The sequence below is a fragment of the Amblyomma maculatum genome, unplaced genomic scaffold (genome assembly GCF_055883805.1).
Source record: "Amblyomma maculatum isolate TAMU_Amacu unplaced genomic scaffold, ASM5588380v1 scaffold_19, whole genome shotgun sequence".
Classification (NCBI taxonomy): domain Eukaryota; kingdom Metazoa; phylum Arthropoda; class Arachnida; order Ixodida; family Ixodidae; genus Amblyomma; species Amblyomma maculatum.
In genome coordinates this window covers 4,408,564-4,421,817 of record NW_028146744.1, presented here as the reverse complement: position 1 = coordinate 4,421,817, position 13,254 = coordinate 4,408,564, and the positions used below count along the sequence as shown (strand labels likewise).

Below are 13,254 nucleotides of genomic sequence, written 5' to 3'. Positions count from 1 at the left end.
TTTACCTCTGATATGTAAGCGTTTTGCACACTGCACCATGCATATAGTACCTATTTGTATAGGTAGCTTCAATATGTTGAAAGGCAGCGGCTTCTTTGAGCCCAATAATTATTCTGCAATATACATGCCAATGTTTTATGGTCATTGTACATCAAGCTAAGTGTGCTGGTATGTATGATGTCTCTTTCTCAATAAAAACACTCGAGTGAAATACAGTGGCCAAGAAATAAGTGCTTCTACTGAGTATATGTGGCAGTAAAAAATATTTGGTGCCATTTTCTGATTCCAATAAGAGTCATGGATATTTATTACCTTGCTGTAACGCTACGCTTTTCGGTTTAAGCATGTTTACCACACAGCTAGTGACCACAGCCAACTGTGCCAGGCTGCAAGGTGATAGCAGAGAAGGGACAGCAAGTTGGGTCTGGGATGACTTGGCATTGGTGTAAGCAGCCATGACTCCAGTGGGTAGTCACTGTCTCCTGCATAACCAAACAATGACATCCACTTAAGTCCGCCTTTTGCATGTTCTAGTATACAATCAAAGATCCATACCAACTAGCCTACAGTGAGGTGGTAATCATTCACAGGAATGTTGGCAACGTGTCACAGGGCTGTCCAAGCAAGCATCATTGTAAGGATAGCTTTGTAGCTTCACAGTGATATAAACAAAAATGTGACGATTACCTGCACAACACAAGCGCTACGGTTTCCTAGGCAGTAATGAGATTTCAACATTGAATATTTGGTTGCTGCTGCCATAACACTAAATTTGTACTTTAACAAGCATTCATATGCACAACTAGTCCGTCTTACGCATGCAGCTTCAGCGAATTCAGACAATCGATCACTCGCCGAAATACAAGTCAGCTTCTCTGTGAGGCTCGTAATTCAACCAAAAGGTCTCGTTATCACGCAACACTCTTCTAATTCTTGCTGAAACGAAAAGCAGCAGGCGCTTTTTGCAGCGTACTCACACTTTCGAGTAGCGAACGTGTCGTAGGGAGGGAGCGCAACGAATGGGGGCAAGGCACTACAATCCCTAGTCCGTTCGTCTTGTATTTTGAGGTATATACAGGTATTGAACTTTCTTCAGGTGTCGCTGGGTAATCTCGAAGACAACAGCTGGAAAGAAAAGAGATCTTTCCTCTGTTCGTTTCTTAACATTGCGAGGGGGAACGAGTCCTTTTGGTTAGAAAACAAGAATTGCAGAGAAGCCAGCTTGCAGCAAGTGGTCGATTGCACATATTAATGCATATAATCAATATCGTTCGATAACCGACGCGGGTTTTTTACAGCTTACCCAAGAAAAAGTCGCAGGCGTTTAGCAGGCCTTCGATCACCTTTCGGCGTGCAGGAGTACCGCTAGACGAACGCGTTGTTTGGAGTCCTTGGTCCCACGGGGCAACGAGGGTCAAAAGTGCATATGTTAGCGTCGCAGATCTGTAATAAAATAGGCACAATACAAGTTTACAATGACGTTTCGAAGTCGTAGCGAAACACACACAGTCAAAACCAACATTTACTCACTACTGTGATGTTCACAACGTAGAACCCCTTGCCTAGCGACTTCTTTCCATATCGCACCGCGGCGCCTTGACGACAATCAGCGTTCCGCCCGATGGCTTCCGCTAACAGCGCACGCACCTGCTGATCAATGCCTATGCGATGCAAACGATGTTACGTTCCCGACGCAAGCTGGTAGCCCCCGATAGCAAAAAAACGCGGTGCGCATGCAGCCGCAGTGGCTGCGCACTCGTCCGTGTGCTGTGCTGCGTGATCCCCCGTTCATCGATGTTCGTCGGCAATCGCCGCACACTCACTCCACTTTCTGCTGGTTTCCGAGTTGAACAGAGTCGGAACAAGTAGTCCGGTACGTCAAAGGCGTCTTCGTCCTCCCTCCTACGCCGTGGATCGCACCGACACAACTGTCACACAGCCAGCGCAACGCTATTACAACGCAAGGAACACAGCCGCCATTTTCGCTCTACTCAGTTGACTGGCTTTGGGGTTACCTCGTTTCGCTCACAATTTCAGTCATTATTCAGCGCATGGGCAACGTCACCACTTTAGTCTTGTTGATGACGTAACCGCAGTCACCGGTGAGATCAGTGATGATGCAAAATTTCAATATGGCCGCCGACCAATGGGAGCAGGGCAAGTTGAGCGGTTTGAGACACAAGCGTTTAGGGGTAGCTTGGCTGGAAACGCTGATTGGCCCAAAATTTGTAACGTCATATATGACGTCATAATTAACGTCATGGGTCACGCGATATTTTATGATGTCATGTCCGGATGTAGGGCGCACTTGTTTTCCCTAGACTGTCCCTGGATTCCCCGTGATTTTCAGAGCGCCCGGGCGCGACCCGGCTATCATAACCCGGCAGCATGGCGCGGTGGTGTCGGCGGCGCGCCGCAAGCAAACGGCAGCTGCCCAGCCGATGGCCGTCGGCGGAGAGGCACAAGGCCTAGCTTGCATGCGGTGCGGACACCGTGGAAACGGCAGCGACGGCACGCTTCGAGCCGCGAAGAGGTTTCCGAACCAGCTTGTCACACCACACGAATTGCCGGGGAAATCACAGTTTAATTGCTTTTCCTATATTTAGATCAGTGTGTGACCTTTCGGCTACAAAAACAATCGAGGTTCGCCAACGCAGTGCGACCTGTTCGTAGGCCGGCCGCGCGAATTTTCCATTGACAACTGCACACCATGATTGCGGTGATTCCGCTCTTCTGCACATTTCGTATATTTGCAAAACGTTTCCTTGCAAAATAGCTTTCTCGGTGCGACGTCTTTCAGGCGCGCAGGCTGCCGGCAACGGTCGTCCGTCCCGTTGCCACGCGTCCCGATATAATTCGGTCTTTTTCTAAGTGAAATAGTTCATTATGAATTGTTTTAACCAGAAATGCGCTCGGTGACCGCTCTTATTGGCTAAAAAGGGCCTAATTTCCTCACTCCAAACTAATGCGCCGGCGAATGCATATGATGCCGGCCGGCAACACCGCGGCGCCGGCGCTATTATAAGCACATCCTAGCTGCAATAGCTAGCTAGTCGATGACTGTAGGGGGCAGAAAAAAAAAGCTTTGAGGACAAAGGGAATAGAGATGCGTACTAGGTCATTCGACTCTACAATTTTTTTAGGTCAGAATTGTGATGCTGGGAGTGATATGTTGATTAGAAAAAAAAACAAAAACTAAATAAGCTATAGTATTAAAGGATGACCTCTCACTGTTTTGGTTACCCTGTTGTTAAAACCAATTAGGTGCCTAATGAATATCCTATTCTCATTTGGGCTATGATTATTATAAAACTATGTAAGTCTTTTCACATTGTTCAGGGCTTGTTTTAGATTAAGTTTAATAAAGCAAATCCCCATCTTGCACTTGGAGCCTAATGCCTTCATACCTCAAATAAAGTTGATGGAGCATATCATAAAGTCGCAATTAATACAACCGGATTTCAGAACATTCAGCCTCAGGATTTCAGGCTAACAAGAAGAAATGTTGTACATTGTTACTAAGGAGGTCATGTTATATATGGGTAACTATAGGAGCATTATAAGATGTGCACTTTTTAAGTAGTACAGAACTGTGCGTAGCCTTTAGAAAACATGAAAATATTGCAGCGTGTATCACATGAAGAGTAATGGCATTGTATATTTTGTAAGTGTCAGCATATGTTTGCTGTCAAATTGAGATCCATGTGATGCATGCATCTTTTGATGACTTAGTGCTTGTTCTAATGCAATGCATGGACCATTTCAGCTTGTCATGCCTTCGCATGTCTAATATGTAATAAACAGCGTCTTACGTCTTCTGCATTTCTTTCACGGCAACAAGTTTTGCATCCGTCATGTGTCAGTTGTGATTTTTAAGTGGACCTTTAGCCTGAAACAGACTACTGACTGCCATCACAAATTTGTTTGTTATATATTCAAACACTGCATTTATTTTTGTTCATAAAAACATTGAAATGCTTTAATAACTTTCATTGCCTTGAGTAAATGTTTGTCATTCGTTACATTGATTGCTTGCAGTCCAGAAATTCTTTACATTCTTATTTAGCTATACCTTATACTTACAAAGTTATATATGTGCTACACTATTTTTCCTTCCATTTAGTACCTCTTTCACACAACCGCAGAGTTTAAAAACAATTATTTATCAAACAGCACGTGTGAATATATCTAAGTCGACACTTTTTTAATTGCACAATGATGGCATGATGCAATGAAGAATAAGTTAATGTGGTCCACCACTTCAGTTTGCAAAAGACTTATGAAAGAGAAAGGTAGCATGCACTATAGCCAATTTTTAACAAAATTTTCTGGGCATATGCCACCTTTTATGCAACTAATATGTCAACAGCAAGAAAAAAAAACCTTTCTTATACATAACTAAGGTGTAAAGATGAGTAAAACGAGTATTTGCTGAATTTCGGGCTGTCCAGACATTGTGGGATTGCTTTTCAGAATATAAAAAGGCATTTTTCTAGCATAAAGGAGGGGTTAGAAACCTTGCTGTATCCATAGGGGTGTGAGGACTGCACTGGGTGCAGTGCTCAGGAAAGTGTGGCTGGGAATGGGGGGGAGGGAGAGAGGGTGGTAATGCAAAGAGTGCAGTTAGAGAAATATATGCACGGCAATTCACATGCTGCAATACTGTGGGCCTTAAGTTCTTTTCCTCAAGAGAATGCTTTTTCTCTTTTGTTGCTGTAAGAGAAGGTTATTGTTAAAATGAGAGATACAAGTCAGTCCATCATGAAATCGAATCTGACGACCCCCACTATCACTCCGCTGCTGAAGACCACTTTGAGACTAAATGTATTCTGTTAGCAAGGCATCACTGCTCATTGGTACCTTTTTTATTTGCAAGGAGGCTACAGTAGTCTGTGCTATTGCTTTTCTATGTTGCTTGCACCTATAGCATGCAGTACCTGAAGTAGTAAATGCTGCACAATTTCATTTGCAGACAAAGCACCTATACCTTGACAAAGTAGTGGCAAAGATGGATGATTTAAAGCTCTTTCTCAAAGATGATGTGCGGCCGCAGTGTGCAAGGCTATTGAGCAGAAATTCATAAAATGAAATGAGCTCAGAATATCAGTAGACAGGCGCCAGAAGTTCAAAAAGAGTATGGTAGGGGAATGTGTCTGAGGTTCAGGGTTTTCATTGCAGGAAGAAAATAAAAGGGGCGATGCTTGAGTGCACTGGTAGATTTTATGCCGAGCTCTGCATTAAATCAAAAGCGATTTTAGAAGCCGCAGAACATATCTGGTCCTCTTGAAGTGAAGAGATTTCTTTATTCTACTGAGGGACCTAACAAGCCTTAAAGTATGTATTCCGAAGCTTACATCCTTCTACGACAAGCTGTCTGATATAACACATTTCATCGAAATGCCTTGGCTGAGGAGGCACCTCAAATTAAAGTGGCAAGAATTGGACTCGAAGAGGCCATCAGTTGGGCAGCATTGGAGTTCCCCAGATTGAGATTTTCTAGAGCCTCTTCCCAGCCTGCAACTATTCCTAATATATGAGTGTCTATTGTATCCTGTGAGAGGAGGAGGTTGTGTCCTGTGAGGAAGAGGACCTATGATGGGTCAGTGCACGCTTTCAGATCTTGCATTATCATCTCTCGTAGGTGAGCTGGTAAAAAACATTGATTTTTACAAACCGAGTAGCAGCTCTGAAGCCTTAAAGATCGGAAAATGAAAATGTTGGCATGTCAGGTTTTTTTTTTTTTTGCTTCATGCTCTTTAGATCAATACCAGCTTTCAAAACAAGATTTATAATATCTGAAATTAGTTCCTCAAAGCAAGATGACCTCAGTGTTTCCCACTTTTTGTACACAAGCGATTTCTATAATTAATCGAGGGGTATGCTTATTTAATTTGTGCGGCAGGATTAATTATGCACTTGTCCCTCTGCCATGGGGTTTTCTTGGCAGGAAATACTGGAGTGGGTTGCCATTACCTGCTCCAGTGAATCACATTTTGTCAGAACTCTCTGCCGTGACCTGTCTATCTTGGGTGGCCCTACACAGCAGAGCTCACGACTTCATCGAGTTTCGCAAGCCCCTCCGCCACGACAAGGCAGTGATCCATGAAGCTAAAGTTAAAGCTCAGCTACTTTGGTCATCTGATGAGAAGAGAGGAGTCGCTGGAGAAAGATTTGATGTTGGGAAAGGTTGAGGGTCGCCGGAGAAGGGGTAGGCAGTGAACGCGATGGTTAGATGGCATCCTCGAGGCACTGCAGATGAAGTTATGTGATGTTAGGAAGATAGTGAGAGACCGGAAAGCGTGGCGTGACATGGTCCATAGGGTCACGAAGAGTCGGACACGACTGAACTGAACTGTCCCTCTGCAAAATTTGTCTTTTACAGCGTAGTTGTTGAAGGCCTCAATTATGACTGCTTGTTTGTTTTTGTAACTTCAGTTCTCTTCTGTGTGTTCGAGTTGTCCTTTGACTATTAGCATGCTTACTTCTCAAATGGCATTTCTACGCCCATATTTGCATGTGAACGCTCAGTCTAACATTCTAGCTGGTTCGTATTTACTTTATTCTTTGTCGCTGTGGCCGATGTAATTGCAGTTGTCTTGGTCATGTTCAAAGCTTTCAACAGTCCTTATGAAGAGTTTGTGGAAGCATAAAAAATATGAACTACGATACAGCACATTGGCCAGTTCTCAAGGCTTTTGCTGGCACTGCGCTATGCCTGATCTAAACAAAATTGTTCACAATGGCACCGTGTTATAATCCTGGTCGCATATCTGCCAGTTTGCCACTTTTTAGTTACTGTGCGTGTTACCAAGTATTTCTACATGCTCAAAGTTTGCAATTCTTGTGGTTTTTGTGTGCCCTTTTCTTTGAGTGGTCCCAATCAAGAAATTCATCTGTCAAAAACCTCTACTTAGTTCTTCACAAATGCACCTTTCATAAGAAAAGAAAAATATGACATATGCCCCTCGTAATATAGCTTATTATCAGTCGTGGGGTATGCTTGTTACGTTAAGAAATAAATGAAAAAAAAAAATGCCTCGGCTTGCACCATGTTGTGCGATACGAAAAACGAACTTCCCCAATCGAAGAAAGCCTTGACGACAAAGTAGTTGATGGTATTGCGCTCAGGTGTGTTCATGAAGAAAAGCGGGGGTTACGTCCCACATTATTGCACCGGATGTCGCAGACCTACCCATTGGGGGTTAGAAATGGAGTGCTCTCATGGGATAGAGAGGAACGAATACAACCGGTCATGGAGACTGCAAACATGCGCCTTATCTGCATTTGTGCCCTCGTTTTTGTGTTCTTTCTGAGTTGTAAACCATCAACAGGCAGCAAGGCTCGCATGAAACGGGTACCTTATACGCAAGAACGTTGATCCCAGTTGAATTCCAGTTGGGGATCCATTGTTATCCAACAGGTATGAACTGGAAGTTTGTTCCTTAAACTATTTACATCAGTTAGGATTATTGCCTGGGTTGTTTCAAAGTAATGTAGAAATGTTGTCAGTGTTGTTCAAGTTACTGCCTATGAAGCAACACAATTTTACAAAAAAACAATGGTTGTGAGCCGCCTCATGCATTTATTTTTTCATTTTGAAAATGTTTCAAGCTACAATAATTGCCATGTCAGTCAGTTCAGTTCAGTCGTGTCCGACTCTTCGTGACCCTATGGACCATGTCACGCCACGTTTTCCGGTCTCTCACTATCTTCCTAACATCACATAACTTCATCTGCAGTGCCTCGAGGATGCCATCTAACCATCGCGTTCGCTGCCTACCCCTTCTCCGGCGACCCTCAACCTTTCCCAACATCAAATCTTTCTCCAGCGACTCCTCTCTTCTCATCAGATGACCAAAGTAGCTGAGCTTTAACTTTAGAATTTGACCCTCCAATGAGCAGTCACGGTTTATGGTCGACAATGTCAACTGATTTGATCATGCCATGTCACTTTGCGTAAAACAAGCTCTAGCTTTTTACAGGAATGGTTTTAGAGTGTGCTAAAGAAAGGAAGTGTAAAGAAAGATGGAATAGTGACATATGTGGCCTCTTTTATGCATGATGTTTGTGTGCCGCACATGAAGTGAAAAGATATCTCTGTTGGTTAACAGCTTTGCACTCAGTGGATTAGTCATGCAGTGTTGCATGACAGACCACCGAAGGCCCAATACATCCTACAAAAGACTAAAAATGAGAAAACATGACGATGAAGTTGAAGGCCCATGAACTGCCAGGAAACAATGGGGTGGCTCTGAGAAGGACTTTTATATTGGCAGTAGTAAGGATGGCAGTCTTCTGCTTTGTGGCTCTTCACTTCGCAGTGACAACACTGGTGTATACTGCACTAACACCTACTGTAGTTTTGACCATGCTGTCAGTTATTCTGAGAGCTGCGGCGGTGAGCATCAGTCAGTGCTCTAAGTTTCAAGTGTTCATTTGTAAAAGATGTGTTCTAGATCCTGCTAAAGAGTCTTGTATTATCCAATTGAGTTTCCAGAATTTTCACTTTCTCTAGAAGCCCTCATTCCATTAAGGCATCTTTTCATTCTTTCCAATCAGAATTTTCAGTCCTAATTGAATTTCCATAATCAAATGTCTTCCAGTTTCCAGATGACCTCCCAGCTGGAATAAGTACTCAGTCCCAACTGCATAGTTTTAACTCTCTGTAAGAATTAATTTATTTTTATTAGGGGCTGCTAAGTTATGGTCATCTTACGGATTAGAATTGATATTCCTAATAAACATCCAAACTGAATGGACAATTGTTATGCATGGTGAAACTGGAATTCAAACTACATTTCAATGATGCATTGTATGTGCACTGGCTAAGATGTTAAAGGAAGCTGGTGCATTTCGCTCCCTATTAAAAATACACCCAAACATATTAGATTTCAATAGGCTTTGTAGTTAAAAATTTTGCAACTAATTTCAAAGTCCAATCGGGAGTCAATGATTTCAATTCAAGCATATTAGATAGTCTCGAGAGCTAAATTAAATGTTTCAGAGAGCAACTCATGCACTTAGGTCCTGGACCCATTTACAAAGGAGCAGCAGACGTTAGCTGCAGAGTAGGATAAAAATATTTACACATTATTTAAAAAAAAGTGCAAGAATTAGAGACCCTATGTCTAGAAGACCTATTAATACAAAAGTATTACTTCGCTATGTTTATTTATTTATTTATTTATTTATTTATTTATTTATTTATTTATTTATTTATTTATTGTAAGAACCTACAGTGCCCATGAGGCATTACAGTAAGGGGGATACAACTACATACAATAACACATTCAAAGAAGATATAAGGAAACTTGTTAGCAAGGTAACACAACACCATGATAGGACACTAAATGAATTCTCAAGTAGTATATGTGATAACATAAAATACATTAACACAGCGCTGGCAAATGCACAGATTTCTGTCCGCAGACCCCGTCCGCACACCGCATCCGCAGAACGTGTCTGCAAAATCATGTCCGTAGCAGTTGTGAGTAATTGAGAAGTGGTGGAGGTTAATGAGTGGTGTCAATCAATGGAGGGTGATGTAATGTTGCAGCAGCATCCGTTCTTTTGCATTGCTCTAATGCAGACTCTGCAGTGCTCTTTAACTTTGCAACATTTCTGATTTTACAACCCTAAAAAGTGTATTCATAGCTGTTTTCACAATTTCAGGAATGCCTGTTTAAGTTCATTCAGTGAGACCATTAGACTGTGCTTTATTGATTGCAGGTTGCACCAAGTGTGAAAGTGCGGGAGAAACCAGAGGTTGGAGTTTTTAGTTAAAAATGGAGTGGCTCTAAATTGCAGCAGTGCCACCGAGCAAAGAAAGCTTTTATTGTCCTGCCAAGAAAAATAGGAAACATGCAACAAGTGGCATTCATAGTTAAAGATAATTATACTGTATTCTTCACGGAGGTGTCATGTCGTAAAGCGGCAGTCAATATCGGTTATGTAAGAAACACACATTTAATTTACTGAGAATTATCGTTTTATTGATATTTGCTCTTGTGGTGCTAGCCCACATAAAACTGCAATACCGTATCTGTAGGGACTTGCATAATTAAAGGCAAGGACAGTACCACATCAAGGTAAAGCTCACTCATTGAAGAAACCTTTTTTTTATTTGCAGTGTTGTTTATATGAATTTCCTATCTCAAATGAAAAAAATTCACACTAAGACTTATGCGAGTTTCTACAAGGTCAATATTTTTATTATAGATCGGTAGCCATCTCTTACATCATTTTCTTATTTCAGACTCAAAATAAAATAGTTTTTCTGTGTTTATTTCTTCATGAAATTGGACCAGGCAAACGATTTTTCAAGTAAATAATTTCAATGTAAAACAGTCTCATTAAGATCAAAGCCAGTAATAAACACACTATTATCAGCATATATGATGAGCTGAACACTGTTGTCAATATAAATTATGTCATTTATGTACAAATTCAGCAAAAGTGCGCCTAACACTCTTCATTGAGGTACTAAACAAAACATATAATGGATGATTTGTTTTTGTTACGGTTCATCTGATTCTTTGAATGGGACTTGATTCAATTATTTCCAATACCTTTTTGCGAGTGCTAATTAAAAAAAATATCTCTACGAACGTGTGCTCCATGCTCTAGCAGATTTCATAGAGTTCCCCGATAGAATATTGAGCTTTTATATTAGCATTGCATGACATGTTAATTGGATGTGAAGCATGTTTGATGTTCACAAATGCATGTCATTTCCATAATTTCGACTCCCTTAATTGTACGAAATGTTGCACAGAGCTGAAGTGTTGCCGTTGAATTGGACTCCAAATTGTTGATTGGGGGCCAATATCCAAGTTTTGAAATGGTCATTTCCGATTTTGATTTGGCCTCAACTGTTTTGTTAAACTTGGAACAAAGCCATACTGCCGCGGTGCAATCCATCGCTACGTACGTGGTTCGGCTAGAGCAGCTCTTTAGACACAGTGACAGACACAGAGACCAATGACAATTTTTTTTAAGAAACAGCCAACAAAAGTGAACTGAAAACATGACAACCGCTCACCCCATACATGGTTACTATACAAAGGCACACTGCACTTGAACCTTGTCTAGGACGCGTAGCGCGTAGGATGCTTTCGTAAAAAAAAAAAAAGACGTACATGGCATCGAATCCAGGTGCGTACACTTCTGCCTTTTCCCGTGCTCTCGAGTTAAGTGATCCTTGGATGGCGACTATAACCTTCGAAATGTGATGCATTTATAAAAAAATACACAGCGGCACAAAGCCGCGGTGTATATTGTAGCCTATCGCGAGGCCTATAGTTTGTCGTCACTGCAGCACTGGAGAGAACGACGCTGGCCACGTGCTAGCTGCAGCAGCTGTGGAATGCACGAGGTAAGTGAGAATTAAGCAGTACAGTACTTTATGAAGCAATATTCAAGACGATTATGCAGTTGTTATATAAAATGTCGATACTTCCATTAACATCGCTGAACAGAGCCGCAGAATACTCTAGCTGTTAAGCCTGTTGTATGGGCTTAGTTAGCGTTCGTCGCGGCAGCAGAGTGACGCTTGCCACGTGTTCTGCAGCTGCTGCACGAAGACTCGGAAGAATGTGTGAGGGAAGCAGATAATAAGCACTGTAGCACTTTATTTAATCAAATTTGACACGATTATGCATGCCTGTATGTACGTATAGTCTGGTAAAGAGGCCTAGCGCGCAAGTTATTTTGGTGGCCGCGGCGATTGATACGAAGCCACGTAGAGAGGGAAGAGGAGTACGGGAGGTGCAGGTCTGCGGTCTGCCAGGAAACATTGGGGCGGCCCTGAAAAGGGCAGTTTGGATGCGCAGCGACGTGACGGCGTGGCGAACACAACGCCCTGCACTCGTCGGCCCTTTGCCGTGCACCGTCAACAGTGGTGCACTACGTCGTACACAGTGCCTAGTTATATGCTGCCCTGGATGCTGTAGCGATGCTTCTACTGTAGACATTTACGAAGGTTGCGGCGATGATCTTGGAGAGCTGATCGATGCCGCGATCCCTGACATGGGCTGCTGCGTACAAAGAAAATCCTCGGCCTCTTCGCACCATACAGGAAACGGTGCTGTAAAAGAGTAGAAAAAAGTTGCATTATGAACATAGTGATTTGATGAATGCGCAACATATTACAAAACCTTCGACAAAGAAATCTGTGTTCTTGTACCTCAATCAGGGTTGAGAATGCGCACGGCAGACGTGCGCCTCAACATAGCAGTCAGGCAGCGGTTAGTTGCCGACGGCGGATGTTTTCGTGGAGGTCTCCATAGCCGTGGCCGATTTTTTTTTTTTTTGAGCTCGAGGAGCGTCCATGCCACGAGCTGCTGCTGCACGAGGTCCTGCAAGCACGTGGGGAGAGACAAGCGACACAGCACTTATAAATAAGCAAAATGCGAGACAATTTTGCGCAATTTATACTTACCTTGACGGTGCTTGCGATCTCCCGCAGGTCGTCGCCATTATCAACGTCATTCCGCCCAACGTACAGCATGCTGAAAGCGCATTCACGTAAACGCCCAGGCCCGCCATCGTCGAGCACCTCGGTGACCGAACGCGCCGGTGCCATTCAGCAGCGAGATCCACGAACCGAATGCCGGAATCGCGCGCGTTGCCAGAGCGGGGGGCACCTAGCGATTCCCTAGGGCGTCTAGGGACGAAAAAAAAACAAGCAAACCCAATTTTTGATACGTCACGTCCAGTTAAGCATCAAGCCCGACGCAAAAAACGTTACGCCAGGCCGCGGCGTGTCCACCAATCAGCGTTTCCAGCCGAGCTACCCCTAAACACTTCTTTTGAGACTGGTTTTGTATTGAGAGCGTTAAAGAATAGAAGCGTTTAGGAGAGCACGGCTGGAAACGCTGATTGGTGGACACGCCGCGGCCTGGCGTGACGTTTTTTGAGTCGGGCTCGATGCTTAACCGGACGTGACGTAGTCAAAAACTGGGTTTGCTTGTTTTTTTGCGTCCCTAGACGCTCTAGGGATTTTTGCGTCCCTAGACGCTCTAGGGAATCGCTAGGTGCCCCCCGCATAGAGAAAGAGATTCCCCCCGCTCTGGCAACGCGCGCGATTCCGGCATTCGGTTCGTGGATCTCGCTGCTGCATGGCACCGGCGCGTTCGGTCACCGAGGTGCTCGACGATGGCGGGCCTGTGCGTTTAAGTGAATGCGCTTTCGGCACGCCGATCCGTGCTTTACGCTGGGCGGAATGACGTTGATAATGGCGACGACCTGCGGGAG

The 13,254-nt window shown here is 43.5% G+C and overlaps 1 protein-coding gene across 2 annotated transcripts; it reads right to left on the bottom strand.

Moving 5' to 3' along the window:
• Positions 1 to 277: 277 nt before the first annotated feature.
• On the bottom strand, positions 278 to 11,524 carry LOC146171590 (uncharacterized). 2 transcript variants are annotated; one of them, XR_014702792.1, is made up of 3 exons: positions 1,531 to 1,825; positions 1,304 to 1,443; positions 278 to 482 (listed from the first exon to the last, which is right to left on the bottom strand). XR_014702792.1 is itself a non-coding variant. In XM_084586375.1 (3 exons), the coding sequence occupies exons 1-3, from the start codon at positions 11,234 to 11,236 to the stop codon at positions 349 to 351; spliced, it is 372 nt and encodes a 123-aa protein (XP_084442501.1). In that variant the 5' UTR covers positions 11,237 to 11,524; the 3' UTR covers positions 278 to 348. The 2 variants fall into 2 exon arrangements, 1 of the variants encoding a protein (XP_084442501.1); XM_084586375.1 differs by lacking the exon at positions 1,531 to 1,825 and adding an exon at positions 11,139 to 11,524.
• Positions 11,525 to 13,254: the final 1,730 nt, after the last annotated feature.